The sequence below is a fragment of the Phasianus colchicus genome, chromosome 8 (assembly GCF_987193195.1).
Source record: "Phasianus colchicus chromosome 8, bPhaCol1.hap1.1, whole genome shotgun sequence".
Classification (NCBI taxonomy): Eukaryota; Metazoa; Chordata; class Aves; order Galliformes; family Phasianidae; genus Phasianus; species Phasianus colchicus.
Window position 1 is genome coordinate 33633774 of NC_143443.1, and position 16197 is coordinate 33649970.

The window sequence follows — 16197 nt, forward strand, 5'->3', positions numbered from 1 at the left end:
TATCACATTTTACAACCTATAATTCCGTTTTTGGTCTTTTTTACCAGCTCTGAACCCTGTGTTAGTCTTCTCCTCTCCATGCTATGGATTTGAGCACAGAACAGAAGTGATTGAAGTGTAAATGTTTAAGTTCTATTTATTTTCTGGTCCTTCAGGATGTTGGTATTCTTACCTTACCTAAGAGCAAGGGAAAAATCTGATGCAATGAGCCCAGAAACATCCCAAATCCCTTCGTATTAAATGGCCACTGGACCTGTTTGCTGACCAGGATGCTCTGGGAAAATAGGAAATGGAAGATAAAACTACTGGAAATTGTCACAACCTTTGTAGTGGCCTTTTAACAAAGTTTCACAGGATCTTTGTGTTATTTCTGCATTAGGACTAATTTCCAGTGGTGTTATGTCTCCCTTGAATCTTATATGGCAAATTCATTATCATCCCGTATCTAAACAAATTTATAGCAGCTTGGAGGATTGAAAGACATCCTCATCTACAGCTAGATTAAATTGTCAGCCAGTGTTGCAGTTACAGCCTGTCCACACTTTAGGTAAACCTAAACCCAAAGTGATTAGCTGAGCAGACACTTGAAGATGCTTGATAGCTTACATTGATTTGTAACCACTGTTTCCTCAGTATTAGAGATTGTAACAGACAGATGAAGCAGTGGATATACTCTATGCTAAAATTCATGCACACATCCTAAAGGGAAGCTGAGATCTCGATCAGCTGCAAGGATAAGTTGATAATAATTTCCTGTAATCTTCCTAGCATCACTCCTCGAGCTTTCGCTGCCAACAGATAGATATGAATCTAGCTCATCACTAGTGCCAGATATATTTCCTAAGTCTCCAGAAGGAACCTCAGCAATTGTCACTGGCTGTCACAGGAACATGGAAAATATGGTGCTTCTTCACTGGAACAGGTTGCCCAAGGAGGCTGTGGATGCCCCATCCCTGCAGGCATTCAAGGCCAGGCTGGATGTGGCTCTGGGCAGCCTGGGCTGCTGGTTGGTGACCTGCACGCAGCAGGGGGTTGGAACCAGATGAGCATTGCTGTCCTTTGCAACCCAGGCCATTCTGTGATTCCTGTGACAGTAAATTCCTTTGTTATAATTGCAGTCCTACCTTGTGTTATTTTAGATGCTTACACGTTTAAAGAAAGCAAAGGGAAGTTGGAGATTTTTTCATCTTATGCCAGATGCAGCATCCCAGAGCCATGTGCTCATGTGACTCCATGGCCCCATTCTTTCTCTGTCGTGGAAGACCATAGCTGTATGAACTGTGTGCCAATGAAACGTTCTTTTGTGGAGAGAAGAAGGAATCCTGACTGTGTTGAGCAATGTTTAGTCATCTGGGTTGAGTGATCTGAGCCTCATCATCTCCTTGATAGGTGTGAGGAATGATCACAGAGCAAGGGATGCTGTTAATGGTTGGTTCCCTTAAGAACCTCAAAATGCCACAGCTTGGTTCAACCCAAGTGGGCTGGCACAACAAAGCCCAGATTTACAGAGATTTGAGTAAAATTGATATCAGAAGAATAGTCGTGGTCCTGTGTGACAAATGTAATTGCTCTTCTTCATATGAGTAATCTCTTCCTAAAAAATACATCACCTACAGGGCTCCTGCTGGCAGCAAGTGTCATTTTTCACATTGGTGTGGAAAGTCAATTTCATTCTGGTCTCATTAGAGAACATGAATTTTGTGACTTCTCTGTTTCATCGTCGCATTGCCTCACTGTTTTATTTGACACATCCTTTTACTGTGGGAACGTGTTTCAGCTTGGGGTTGCCTCGTAGAGGAGGTGGATTGCATTATTCTTCCTTTTCTCATTTTCCTGTCATTTTTTGAATTATGGATTCGTGGTATTAAAAACCTTATTTCACTTCACTTTCCATTCGTTCCTTCACAAATAAAGTAGTGCAACAGTGGAACAGGTTACCCAGAGAGGCTGTGTAATCAGCCATCCAAGGAGATCTTCAGGACTTGGCTGAGTTACAGTTGGCCTGCTCTGTGTTGGAAATGATTTTGCATCACCTGGGAGTTTGGGCTAAATGACCTTTGAGATCTGTTCCAGTCAGCATTCCTGTGAGTTTTTTGTGGATGATTTGGGGGTATATAGAGAGCACCATTGAGATTATTTCATCACAGGTTTTGGTTTTTCATCTCCAAAACAGTCAAGCATAATTGTAAAAATTGTTTAAGGTAGAATATCTGTTGTTTGGGTATTTAGTTGATTTTATCTCCATATGCACCACACAATCTCTAGGTAGGATTTCCTGACAGCTCACAGTAAGGCTGAATTGTGCACGTTGTTAACCTGTGTCCCAAATTTGCACTGAGCAGTAGGTGAGCAGGACGTTTTCTGCAGTTACTCATCATGATAGCTCACAGTCACTGAACTCACAGCAGAGTTTTTTTATTTCTCTGTTCTTAAGACAATTCTGGCAGGCTGCCATATGGAATGGAAAAATAACTTTCCCGGCTCCGATGCAGAGGATGAAAACTCTGGGCTGGGCTGTGAAGATAGGAGACTCTGAACGTTGGTGAAGTTGATGATGAGAAAACTGTGGAGGGTTTGAAATGGAGACAAGTGCCCCGATCTGACTGTGGGTTTTCACATACAGTAATAGTGCCCAAATTACTACAGAGCCTGGTGAGGTATTCGGAGAGTGACTTGTTCTAGTAAAGAGTTGTGTTTTGCAGTTCTTTGGTGTAATGTAAACAGTCAAGCTCTATATACCAGTGCACAGTTCTGCCTAAAAATGACTTTTATTAACCAGGCTGGAGCATCTTCATAGCCGCACTTTGTATGCAGTCTCAGCTTGGCCAGAGAATGCACATTCCCATGTTCCCAGCTGCTGGGCCTTGTGCAGAGCAGGGCTCTGCAGGAGGGCAGGTGGGCACCTCCAGCCCTGGGGCTGAGCTGCTGCTCCTCACCCCCAGTGCTGCTGGCTTTGTCCTGTTCTGCTCACCGTTACCTCGCCGTGTGCATGCAGCAGTTGTTTCAGGGCCAAGGCAGTGTGGCAGAGCTAAGGGCGAGTGTCTGCTTGATATTTGACAGAGACATTATGATAACCTCTGTTGGCAGAGAAAGGGCTGCGTGGGCAGAGCGCAGAATGCGGTGTGTTGGCAGAAGGGCCGGCAGTGGACGGAGCTACACCTCCTCAAAGTGATATAAATTAAGGTGGTATAAAAATGCTCTCTTGTCGTCAGAGTTTCATCGTGACACAAGTCTGTTGGCAAGGGATATGTGATCTCACACTCCTTGCTGAAATAAATACGCCAGCAGAACTTTGCATTGTGGGCTAGAAAAATGCAGCATCTCTAAAACCAAATCAAACCCAGCTGCTGGCTGTAGGTAGCAGCTCATCTTCCCTGGCTCCCCTTGGGGCTGAGCCTGTGGAAAATGCCCATCCCTGCTGTCTCTGCTGCCCTTTGGTTGCTGTGCGTGCAGTGGCTGGGGCAGCAGCGCCCTGGGGTTCCACGCTTGTCACCCTGCTTGGCACATCATGGCTAGGAGCAGGGCTCAGGCTCTCTCCCTCTGCACTGCCAACTGGGGTACTTTGGGGCAGTGGTCCCTTGCCCTGATGCCAGTTACCAGCCCTCTGCAGAGAATGCTGGGCTGGCAGGATGCTCCACAGAGATTTTTTCCTCTTGGTACGTGGGTTTTGATTTTATCTTTCAGCATAGATTTCAGCTAAATCTTCAGCACATAATTTCCATTGCACAGCTTCTCGAAGCTGTGCTTGTTGCCACCTTGCTGGTGCCCGTAGTGAAAGAAAAGTCAAACTTTACCTTCAGATATGCAGCAAAAGCCTGTGTCCTCTGTTACAGAAAGCCCATTCTGATAGGCAGTGGAAAGTGGCTTTAGCAGAGGAGCTAGGATTCTTGTCGCTATAAAGCAGATGTTCTACGAGTGGGAACAGTTTACAAAGAGCAAGAAATGCTGTGAGGGTACCGGGGACCTGTGGCACAGGGAAGGAAAGCTTATGGCTGGAGTTGTGGTAATGCATCCCTAGCTTGGAAGGCTGTTGTACCAGGCAGTCTGTTCTGTTTGCATTTGCATATGATATACTGTTAATATTAACTGCAGATGCAAAGTACATCTCTTGACATTTACAAAATGTTAGTACACTTTGTTCTTTCACAGGTGGCCCTTTACTTCTCCTCTGGATAGTCAGGTACTGCTGAATCAAGTGACAATGAAAAACCTGAAGCCAACAGCTCTGTCAATACATCCGTGCTCTGACTAATGGGGTCACAGTCACCTGCAGGAGGATCTTCTTTTCACCCTGGCTCTTGTGCTGAGGTTTCTTGGCAATAAGTTGAATCACTGCTGATGTCCGTGCTTATTTAATGCAGAGATAGGAATTAGATGACGCGGTCGACTTGTCACATGGCAGCAGACCTAGAGTGATCCCTCCTCTGCTCATAGTTTGAATTCATTCCTAATCTGAGCCCTAGCAAAAGAGCAGCAGCAGTAAAACCCTCTGTATTCATTAAAACTATGAATTACTCAGATTGCATTTAAAATGTGTTCTAATGCCTGCTTAAGTTTGTGTTATTTTCCCAATCAAAGTATTTACTCTTAAGTTGTTTGAAACAGATCCTTCCTGCTCTGCAGTGCCTTATTAATAGGTTTATTGAGTCATGCCACGGTAGGGTCAATACCTGTATGCTACAAAGGGATGGGATGATAGCAGTGCTGGGGAGTTCAGTTGGCTGAGTGAGCCAACAGCCTGAGCAGCCTTTGGTGTTATCTGTCATCTCTACTGGAGCTTTCACAGTTCCTTTATTTTGCTTTTGTTTCTACTGTCATTATTGCAGGGGACATTGTGTCTTATTTTTTTCCTCCTTATTTCCCCTCCCTTTATCCTTGTCATTAAGCTCCTTACTTTGTTTTACCTAATGCAAATATTTAGGCTTCATTTAACAACATGACCAATGATTCCTTCAACAAAAAATCCTTGTAGGGCAGCAGATGATCGTGGATGGTCTGATACCAGAGACTGCAAACTCTTAAAGTCAATCAAGCTTTAAAATAGTGGCGAAACATCACCGAGATACCCAACCAATCTGTGAACCATTGAGACTGCAGTCATAAAGTGAAATATTTGCCATCTGATTATTTACGCTTGCTCTGTTTAATTATAGTTTGAAAATGAGATCATCACAAAACTGGATCACGAAGTGGAAGGAGGCAGAGGAGATGAACAGTACAAAGTGTTATTTGACAAAATGTAAGTGTTGATCAGCGGCGAGATTTATGTCATGGTGAAGTCAGGAGAGAGGGCAATTAGACTACAATGAACTTTGCAGCCCAGAAATAATTAAAATTTCTTAATGGTGCGCAATATTTAAAATTGCACCTGAGTCAAGGTTTTTTCTGTGTGTGGTTAACAAGGCGTGTGTAATTGGCTTTTCTTTTTTTTTTTTTTTTTAGTCTCCTGGAGCACTGCAGGAAGCACAAATACCTCGCTAAGAGCGGAGAAACTTTTGTCAAACTTGTTGTCCGCCTGATGGAGCGACTGTTGGACTACAGGACCATCATGCACGACGAGAACAAAGAGAACCGCATGAGCTGCACCGTCAACGTGCTGGTAAGCAGGAATCTCCTGCCTGAATTGATGTCTTCAGTTGTGCACCCTTAGCAAAGTACTTTGTTTAACATCGACTACGTGTTAAGATTTTCATTCAAGTTTAGTTCTTTTTTTCTCTTTCTTTTTATTTTTATGAGAGGAAACCTGTGAAAACATGGGTGATGACCTAATTTGCAGAAGGAATGATTCAGGACCTTGTCTCTGAGGGGTTGTTCATTGATATTTACTATTTGTGCATGAATAACTCTATATAGAAGAACCCTATAGAAGAACAAAGGAGTTATCACAGAATCACAGAATTGCCAGGGTTGGAAGGGACCTCAAGGATCATGAATCTCCAACCCCCCTGCCACATGCAGGGCCACCAACCATCCCACCTAATGCTAGACCAGGCTGCCCAGGGCCCCATCCAATCTGGCCTTGAACACCTCCAGGGACGGGGTATCCACAGCCTCTCTGGGCAGCCTGTTCCAGTCTATGTGGTTTGCTATTGAATGCATGTATTTGCAATCCCATTTGTATTCTGCTCTGTGTTCAGAACTTCTGAATGATATTGAATCATAGAATGGCCTGGGTTGAAAAGGCCCACAGTGCTCTTCCAGTTCCAACCCCCAGCTATGTGCAGGGTCACCAACCAGCAGCCCAGGCTGCCCAGAGCCACATCCAGCCTGGCCTTGAATGCCTGCAGGGATGGGGCATCCACAGCCTCCTTGGGCAACCTGTTCCAGTGCCTCACCACCCTCCTAGTGAGAGTTATTCATGGGGAGCAGAAGCAGCTTGGTTTGTCCCTCATAGGTATAAAATTTCCTTCTCTTCACTAGAGAAATTCTGCAGTGTCTGGTCTGCACTACAAACCTTGGTCTGTTTGGGTCAGAGCTGGAAGAGCAGGAGTTGGTTCATGGTACGCTCCTCATGCTTGTTGCTGGAAACATCAGAGGATGAGATTTTATTATTACAAAATCAGCACATCCAGATAAATTGTGTTAAAGTTTAGAGACCTCTACCATACTGCTGGTTAGATTTGATGTTTTTCATTAGGACTCAGTACTAAACTGCTAGCAGTTAGGGAAACAGCTACTATCTGCGTAATGTTATCAACACATACTTCATTTCAATGTGTGGGGTACAGACAGTGCTTATTGCCTAATGCACTGTGGCTGATAGATTTCATTCAGGCTGGGCTGGCAAGATCTCAGTAAATAGTGTGTAGCTTTAGCACTTGGGAGTGCTGCAAATGGGCTCAGCTCATGCAGCACAGCCTTTGTGCTGCAGTGTCGTGTAAGCTGTAAACGAAATGAGAGAGAGTATGGAGACATCAAGTCAGGGATTGGGATTTTATTTTTAGTTTGTTTTTCCTCTCTGTGCACATCAAAAAGCATCAGAATGTTTAGTAAATGGGGAAGGAGGGGAAACTCGGAGAGATGTCACCGGCTGTTGATGCAGTGAGTGCCCTTGGGTTGCTGCAGAAAGGCGCCGCGTCCTCCTGAGCAGAACTGGAGTTACAGAAACCTGCAGTTAGCACCAGGCAAGATAGAAAATAAAAAATCACACGCTTTACATGCTCTGAGGTGTGACAACAGTGTATAAAACTAGGGAAATTTGCTAAGGAAGGTGAATGGATTCATCTTTCCTTTCATTGCAATGCTCTTGAGACTCTTCCCAGTAATTCTTGCCATAGGAGCCACGGGGGAACTGATGGCACGTGTAGGGTTTGGTTTTGTTTTCTCTGTCTCCTGATGGTGATTTTTGCCATCAGAATTCTTCAGGTGATTGCAGGTGGTAAATCCTGTGGGTGATGTACTGCTGTCAAGTTAAATCACGGTGAGTTACCCACACACAGCCCTGCCACCCAAGTCTGCAGAAAATGGATGAAAGTGGCGCGGGGCAGAACTTCACTTAGTTTTCAGTAGGCATGATTTAAAACCTGAGGTTGATTTGAAAGTCCCGTTTGCCCTCCAGGGCCAATGCAGTCTTTTCATCATTCTCCATGCACCTGAAGTGAAATTTATGCCTTTGCAAAATCTGACCCAGGGCCAGTGCTGAGCGTAATTCCCACTTGAGGTCTCAAAAGAGTTCTTAATTGGGCCTTTAATAATACACAGGCTTTCACAGGATTAGGTTTGCCTGTATCGACTGTAGTTTAAGTCAGAGGTTTTGATATGCATTTAAGCCAGTGCTGATGTTAAAGCAAAATAAAAGCCCTCTCTTTTCCCTTGGCTGCTTGTTCCTACCTCTGCCAGCCCTGGCAAAGTATGTGCACAGCTAAGGGAGCAGGCAGGCTGGAGGAGGGATGGTGCTGGAAGCTCATTCTGACAACACAAAATAATAAACCGAGTAGGAGAGGAGAATTTTCTGGGGAGTGTCATTCCATTTGGTTCAGTTTGTCTTTTGAGTTCAACCCAAAACTAGAGATTGGCTCATCTGAAATTATATGTGCACTAAAAAACTGGTCCTTTGCAACACAGCAGTATAAATTCCATCACTCATTTTGGATCTCCTCGAAGGGGGTGAGTTTGCATTGGGCTTATGCATGTACTGTTGTTTGGCTCATAAATGTTCTAGTGCCTGCTCACACTGGTTTAATTTAGCACTGAAACACATAGCAATTCAGTGGAGGATATAAATTTCTTTGTAATTTGTTTTCTTAGATTTTTTTTTTTTTAACTTTTGAAGGCAAACTTTAAATTAGATTCAGAAAAGCCTTTAATATCTTGCCCAATTTATCATATCCTGTATTTACAATATTTGTAGTGTTAACTAGTTTATCTCAAGACCAGAGGCATTCAGACATTTCTGAAGGGAATGATGAGAATGAAAGCAGATAAATAACACTAATCTAACATTTTATTTCAAAAGAAACTATTAGAATTCAGGGGCAGGTGATGTATTTCTCAGCTAAGGTTTAGAATTTTAAATCTGTAGAACAACTGTTTCTTAAAAATTAGTATATTACAAAATTTCAACTGAAATGGAAAATGATGTGTGGCTTGCAAATGCCAGAAGCAAATATCTACTGTTAATACTCTTGCAAATTCTTAACCTTTGCAGTAAGACAGAAGCCCTAATATGCTACATCACAAAACATCACATGTTGGATTTTGTAAGTTAAATAACTTAGGTTCTATCACTAGAGGCAGATTTTGTTTTGCAGTTTTGAGGTTGATGCCATCCAGTAATGAATTTTTAATTCATAATGTGTTCCTTATGTATTTCTTACTGTGAAATCAAAGACTTTGTAACATTTTTTTTTTTTTTTCCCCCCCAGAATTTCTACAAGGAAATTGAGAGAGAAGAAATGTACATAAGGTTTGTAAACGTGACCGGTGACAAAAATCTGCTTAAATGAGTGTAGCAAAATTGGAGAGAATTAAGATCTTATTAAGCAGTCAGCTGGGGACTGAAAGGAAAGATGTAATGGAAAAGCATCGCTTCTCTGGACCATAAGGACATTCAGAAGCTTATCCTCACTGAGAACAGTGAGCATTTGTAGTTAAACACATGAGATTGGTTTTGTATCCCTCCTCCAACTGTTTCAGTTTTATTATGATGAACACGTCAGCAGGCATGAATGTTATCACATGAGGAACATAAGTCAAAAGAAAACTGACTGAAGAAACAATTTTCCTTCCTAGTAAGGTAGAAAGTATGTGACTTGGGGTAAAATGGGCTATTAAATAATAATGATGACTGATACTCACTTGAAAGTTTTTAGGAATCCTTCAAAATCTATTCTCTCACACAAAGTGAAAATGGTAATATGTTGTTGTGTTTTTTGTAAACCTCAGGGTTCCCAGTCCTCTATTTGTACTTTGGCTTAAAATTGGCTAGACTGTTGTGCTGCAGTGATGAAGCTTCTCTTTGACTGCTATTTTAGGTAGCTAAGTATTATTCATGAATTCATTCTCAGATGCTTGTTACCTATTTGGAAGACTTTTCTCTAGTAAACTCGCTTCCTATTGTTTAAATGGTTTTAATTGTTGCTTTAATAAAGTACAAAAATGAGTAATATTTAGCAAAAGGCAGGATTGAGAACTGGACCATGGGTGCACCATGGGTCTGTCTAGAGCAGCAAGTTGCCCTCTGTGGCAGAGATGTAAAGATAAGCTCTTGCTGTCCATCTGCCACTCAAATTCTCTCATTATTCTGTTAACAAACTTCTGTCAAAGACAGATAAATATTTTTAAATTCCCATTTTAAAAAGCTGACAAACAAACGAGGATAATCCTCTTTAGAGGTTTGATGGTATTGAAGTTGAGGAATCAGACTTGTTTGTTTCTATAACTGAACAATTAGAGCAATGTCCTGTGTATGGAATTCATTGCTTTTCACAAGTCATTGGGAGAAAAGCTCAGTGGAAATGCAGGTGGTCCTAAATGGTTCTGAACACAGAAATATGAGCACTGAGATGTAATCCCAGATGTATTTAGATGTTTAAAGACAGAGACGAACTGTTGAAGTCTCCAGAGCAAGTTATTTTGAATTAATTTGTAACATCCGATAGCCAACCTTTTTTAAGAAGGAATGCTTTTATTACTTCCAGATACCTGTACAAACTGTGTGACCTGCACAAAGAATGTGATAACTATACAGAAGCTGCCTACACGTTGCTTCTGCATGCAAAACTTCTTAAGGTAAGCACTGACATACTTTGCAGGGTTTGGAAATCACTCTAGCACTAACCAATAGTAGTGTGTTTTTGTCATTCCTGCAGTCAGCACTTAAAGCCTGTGTGCTGTTTCTTATGTCAGTTTAATGTTTTGCACGTGGAATTAATTCCTCAACGTGCAGGAAGCAAACTCTCTGCCATTAGTGTATAAATGTGTTAGTGTATTTATAAGAATGGAAGCACAGTGAAGTAAAGACCACACATTAAAAACTGTAAAAGCTGTGATATAAATTTCCTTTAAATATCAAAATTATGTAGTGTGTGGAGGCATTTGTTTCTTATGCCAACAGTGAGTGTTTTGTAAGCCTTAGGTATTATTACAGAAACTATGCTAATAGTAACCCCTTTTGTAATGGAAGTGTATCTTGTTCCATGCTGTGAATTGTTCTTAGCAATCTTTGATTTAATCTGAGCAATCTCAAGAGAACCGGTGGTGTAAAATGTCTGTTTTGAGAAGTTGAGAAGTGGAGGGCGTTAAATCAAGCACTTCTAAAGGATGTATGAGGAGCTATTTGTGCCTCAAAGCCAAGTAAACTGCATCCAAACTATAAGAAGACTAAGTATGATGCAGAGCGTACTTGTGCAATTTAGATTAAGACACTTTGAAATATATTTACTATATTTTATGTTTTAAAATATATAAAGCATTGTTACTCAGAGAAAATGAGTAAAATTGGTCTGGAGAGTAAAAGCACAGTAGCAATAGCTTTATGAGTTATTAAAAGCAGGGACAATTGTTGGACACAGCCTACTGGGTGCAGTTACTTCTTTAATAACGACATATTATGGGCTGAGACACATCTCAGAGGGGTGAGGAGCTGAGGGAAGGCTTTAGCATCTTTGTTCACATAGCCAGGTGTAGGCTGTCACCTGTGGGTAGAAGTTGGAGCGTATAACTGACTGAGTCTGTGGCAATAAAATGTCTCATGTTCTTCCTGGAGACATTAAACACAACTGCCAAGTTGTGTGATATTTGCTTATCAGGCATTGTAAGAGTGAGCCTCGTAGAGAAGGTACAACATTGCCTTTCCCACGTGCTGCATTTCCTGGAAGAATGATGAAATGAATGGTGCCAAAAGAATCATTCAGACTTTTACCCTTTATATCTTTACCTCCTTGGTCAATATGCTTTATGTTACCGTAAAGGAGAGCTTAGCCAATTTCATTTTTTCTTACAGAAAATCTTAGAGACTGGATGAATTATCTTAATACACTCTTTTAATTTACTTGAAGGAAATACCCACTTTTATTTTATTATGATGTGAACCAAGAGAAAATGGCAGATGTAAGGGTGATCCTTATTGTAGGCTTTCATTGCTAAAAGGGTGGTTGTTTATAAATATACTTCATAGGTTGGAAAAAATGTATTGTAGAAGAGCATTGATCTGTCTGCTATGATATCGTGGTACAAGTTAGCAGTGGGTGGAGGACCTGGTGCTATTTGAGATGGAGCCATATCGTGCTGTGTGTAATTTGAAGCAGTTGAGGTATTCTTTCAAACCTCGAGGACAGGATTTTCACTGACACTCGCCATTCTCATACGTTGCATCAGATTGATTTTAATGGGATCAGTCATAGGTCAAGACTGAGAGCTTTGAAGAATTTCACCTGTAGGTTTGCAAGCACTCTGTTTTCTCTTCATTTTCTCCAGATTACTGCAAGTTGATGATACAGACTTTGGAAAAGAGACTTTACAACATAAAATAGTTTTAATTTTCAACCCCACTAACAAAAGGTGGTGGCTCTTAGTCAACTGAAAAAAATGCCATTGCATTGGAGACTCACTGAAGTTTCTCTCTTTCATAAACATGGCTTTGCAGTACAAAGCTGTACTGCCATCAGTAGATTGGAGAGTTCCATTGTGTATTTTTTAGGAAGGATGTAAAAACAGGAAGGCTATAAGAGAGCCATAAACTATAAGAGAAGTGAAGGAAGGTTCTGTCAGCAAGAAATGTCAAGTGCTCTCTGGTTGGATGTCAAAAAGGGATCCGTTTGATTTGCATCAAATGACTGCCTTCAGGGGAGGGAAATGATATGAAAGAGCCTCCTGTGGTTGGTTAAGGAAAAGATAAGTTCAGAGCTGCTGTCTGACATACCTACAGCAGGCAGTCTGTAGCCATTGAAATGTGCTGCCAGGGGCTGGGGTGTTATCTTCAGTTCCTCTCATCTCCAAACAGTGACAGAATGTGTTTCTGTAAGATACTGCTGTAACGAAACACAACCATTGTTTGAGTCAAATATAAACATGCTGGCCAAATTAAAAAATAATTGGGTGAAATTTAAAAACAGACGTAGGAGGTAAAACTAGATGATATAGCAGCAGTTCTGTGAAGAAATCTATGAGTTGGTGATCTTCGTACAGATTTCTTCTATTCCAAAAGTTATTTTATTTTTGTGGCCAGTCCTCCTTCTATAGTGACTTTGATTTTTCAGAGATGAAAGTGAACGGTTCTTTAATTTTATTTTTTTTAACTTCATTTCTTAAGGCAACAAGCCGTATTGGAGCACCTGTCCCTGTCTCTTTTTCAATCTATGAAGTTTCATTTGATTTAATGGAGATGTGTGATTTGATTTGATGGAGTTTTGTGAGTCTCTTAGGTATTAATTTCCTGCTAGCCTCATGAAAATAGATAGCGTTGGAGAGGTAGGATATAGTATTAGTATCCTGTCTAGGGAGAAGGCTCCAGTTTTGTCTCATCTGCAGATGGGTCCTAGGGCATATTGGTGGGAGGAGGGAAGGGAGATGTAGAAGCGATACGAATACTGGAGTCCAGAGGTTTCAGTTGTGTCTTTCCTTTACTGGGCACCAGAATATGGAGGTGCAAGAGAAAGCCGTCAGGAATTACATGGTTGTCTCGGGACTAAGAGAAGACCCATTTATTATCTTTGCCTTGTTTATCTGTTAGGCATTTGTCAGGCAAGCAACTATTTGCAAGTGGGCTATATGAACCTAGTTGCACTTTTCCACACCTCCAAACATTCTCAATTCATTTTAGCTCTTTAATTTCTCTGCCTCTAGTCATTTCCATTTGTGCTGATGTATCCAGGCTCCGGGGCATCTCTCAACATAAACCTGCTAATGTTCATTATGCATCCAGCAGGTTGCACCATCAGCAGGCCAAGGTCAGGCTCATCAAACTCACTGAGGAGAAGAAGCCACCTCAAGAAGCTTCCTTCCAGCTGATATATGTAATTAGCCTCCAATTATAGATACAGCATGGAAATAAATGGTCCTTGTGCCCAGGGAATCAAGTTACACAACCATAATAAAATATTTGCAAGCTGTGATACCACTTCTTTAAATCAAGAATGTGTGTTTTATTTAGCCTAAATTTACTGACACATTTGATAAATTCTGATTTGCCTTCATTTTTCCACTTTTTCTTTCTGTATGATTTAGTGGTCAGAAGAAGCGTGTGCAGCACATCTTACCCAGCGGGATGGATACCAGGCTGCTACTCAAGGACAGCTGAAAGATCAGCTGTATCAAGAAATTATCCATTACTTTGACAAGGGCAAGGTAAAAAGAGGAAAAAAAAGTCCAAATATGTTTCGTTGCTTTTCTCTAACTTGCCTACAAGTTGAATAGTAAACACTGTTTGCATCAACTGACCTTCAGGGAGTTTTAAATTTGTAAGTTGTTATATGGAGTGCTTTATGTGAACACCCTGCCAGCACTTGGAAGATAATAATACTAAAAAAAAAAAAAAAAATAGTAGTAAAAAAAATCAATGGTACATTTATAACTGCTGTGTTAAAGGTAAATGTATGTTCATATGGTGCCACAGAGAAAATAAAAAGGAAGCGATATGTGTAACTTACAGGACTTTGTTTTTCCAGCAATTGCAACAACTAATGCAATCCTTCAGTTACTCTTGTTTTATCTTATGTACAGACCAAAAAACAAGTGTCAGAGTGGATGTGTGGTTCGTACCATAAGAGGTTAATGGAGAGACAGAGACGTTGTTGCTCATGCTTTTCCAAGAGGAATTTGAATTTGATGTTGTGAGGTGGGAAGGGATGGGTGTTGGCATTACCTGTCCACAGAGATGATGGTTTTGGTATAGGAGGCAGGGAGAGATGCAGGGACATATCAGAGCCTGGAAACGACATGCCTAAAGGGTGTAAATGGAGAGGTAGAATTCTCTTCATTGAGATGTTCCAGAAACATAATCTTTTTTTTTTTCTGTAGTGGTTTAACACCAGTAGAGTGTTTGTAGAATCACAGAATGGTTTGGCTTGGAAGAGACCTTTAAGATTGTCCAGTTTCAACCCCCTGCTATAGGCAGGGACTTCTTCCTCTAGACCAGGTTGCTCACAGCCCCATCCAGCCTGGCCTTGAATGCTTCCAGGAAGAGAGCAACCTGTTCTGGTCTCACCACCCTCGCAGTAAAGAATTTATTTCTAATATCTAGTCTAAATCCACCCTCTTCCAGTTTAAAACCATTTCCCCTTGTCCCGTTGCTACATGCCCTTATAAAAAATCCCACCCCAGCTTTCCTGTAGGCCCCCCTTCGTAAAAGGCCACCAAGTTTGTCAGCCATGTTGGTTGCCACCAATCACCTCATCTTTATTTTCCACGTACCTAGAGTGTTATTTATTTAAAAGCAATGTTTGTTGCTTAAATGTAGTGCAAACAGAAATGTTATTTACTGGGAGAATTAAAGAATTCTCCTACAAGCTCATGTTATTCAAGTAGGCTTTTAACAGAGTCAGATCAGTGTTTTGAAAGAAACTTTGCTTAAAAGGTCAAATTTTACTTCTTATCTTAATGCAATATTTAGAAATTCTGTATTGTGATAGCAGCAGGCTCAGTGCACATGCACATACAGTGAGCAGCACTGATTTCCACAGCACACTGTGGAAAGAGACCTTTATCAAATGGAATAACCATTCTTATTTTTTTTCTAGTTTTGCAACCAGAAATGAAAAGAAGTAGCACTGAAAATTCTATATTTACTCCATTTCCTCACAGTTAAACAGCTGAATCTTCATTGCTTTAAAATTTATTGGTGAAGTATGATATTGAAGGGACCACTGTGACCACTTGTTCATATTTCTTTGCATAACTGGGATTCCTGCTTAATTTATTTTGGTGAGCAGAGGCTTCATTTTCAAAGCACTCTTGCCCCTCTGCAGATCTTTGCTCACTTGTTTTCTGGTCCCCTGAGTTGGTGATAAGGTTTTGTATCATTCAGCAGAAAGGAAAAAAAATCAATATACAAAAAGAATATGAAAATCTAACATGAAGTTTCAAATAGCTGGTTTCTGCAGTAGAATTAAGGTAATTCTCTCAGGTGGGGTGTTCTGACATTAGGATAAATTAACTTCTTGCATTTACCTGTGCAGTTTGCAAATTTAGCAGCTACTTTAACTGTGTAATTCTGTGATCAGTAGCACATCTGGAACAGTATTTATGTGTGTTTTTAGAATCATCTGCTGATAAACTAACAATTTCTGCCTCTGCCTGGCAGTTTGCTCTGTGTTGATCCTGTTACTTTGCTTTCTTCTCCCATAAAGTTAACAAGAGATGTCCACCAGTGGCCCTTTTACTCTGGACAACTCTAGAGCTACTGTCAGACTCTTAAAGAAGCTTGGTAGTTTTGTTTTAAAGCTCTTGTGAGAGCATTTCTTTTCTGCTCCAGGCTGCCTTGAGATGTACCCATGGTTAGAGGCATGTAGCATAGCAGGATTTCTCAAAAGGTAACACTTGGTTTTAAAATGCTGGCTTTTCTTGGTAAAAGCTGATGTAGTTCAGCCTCTCAACAATCATGATCCCATTCTCTTAATCAGGGTAATTTCCCCAGAGGAAAGCTCAAGGCACTTTTCAAGTGTAGAGCAACCATAAAGCTAACTCCTTAAATATCAGCATGCAGGATGAGGTGTAATTTTATGTATTTACTATGCAGAGAAATATACCACTTCTAGACCA

At 41.0% G+C, this 16197-nt stretch overlaps 1 protein-coding gene across 3 annotated transcripts in view; it reads left to right on the forward strand.

Moving 5' to 3' along the window:
• DOCK1 (dedicator of cytokinesis 1) overlaps window positions 1–16197 on the forward strand; it is a 272132-nt gene that overhangs the window by 206550 nt on the left and 49385 nt on the right. For all 3 annotated transcript variants that reach the window (XM_031597310.2, XM_031597311.2, XM_090145652.1), the window contains exons 34-38: window positions 5154–5239; window positions 5443–5599; window positions 8865–8905; window positions 10140–10230; window positions 13666–13785. In XM_031597310.2, the coding sequence (XP_031453170.2) occupies window positions 5154–5239; window positions 5443–5599; window positions 8865–8905; window positions 10140–10230; window positions 13666–13785 (495 nt within the window). The remainder of the gene's footprint in view (window positions 1–5153; window positions 5240–5442; window positions 5600–8864; window positions 8906–10139; window positions 10231–13665; window positions 13786–16197) is intronic.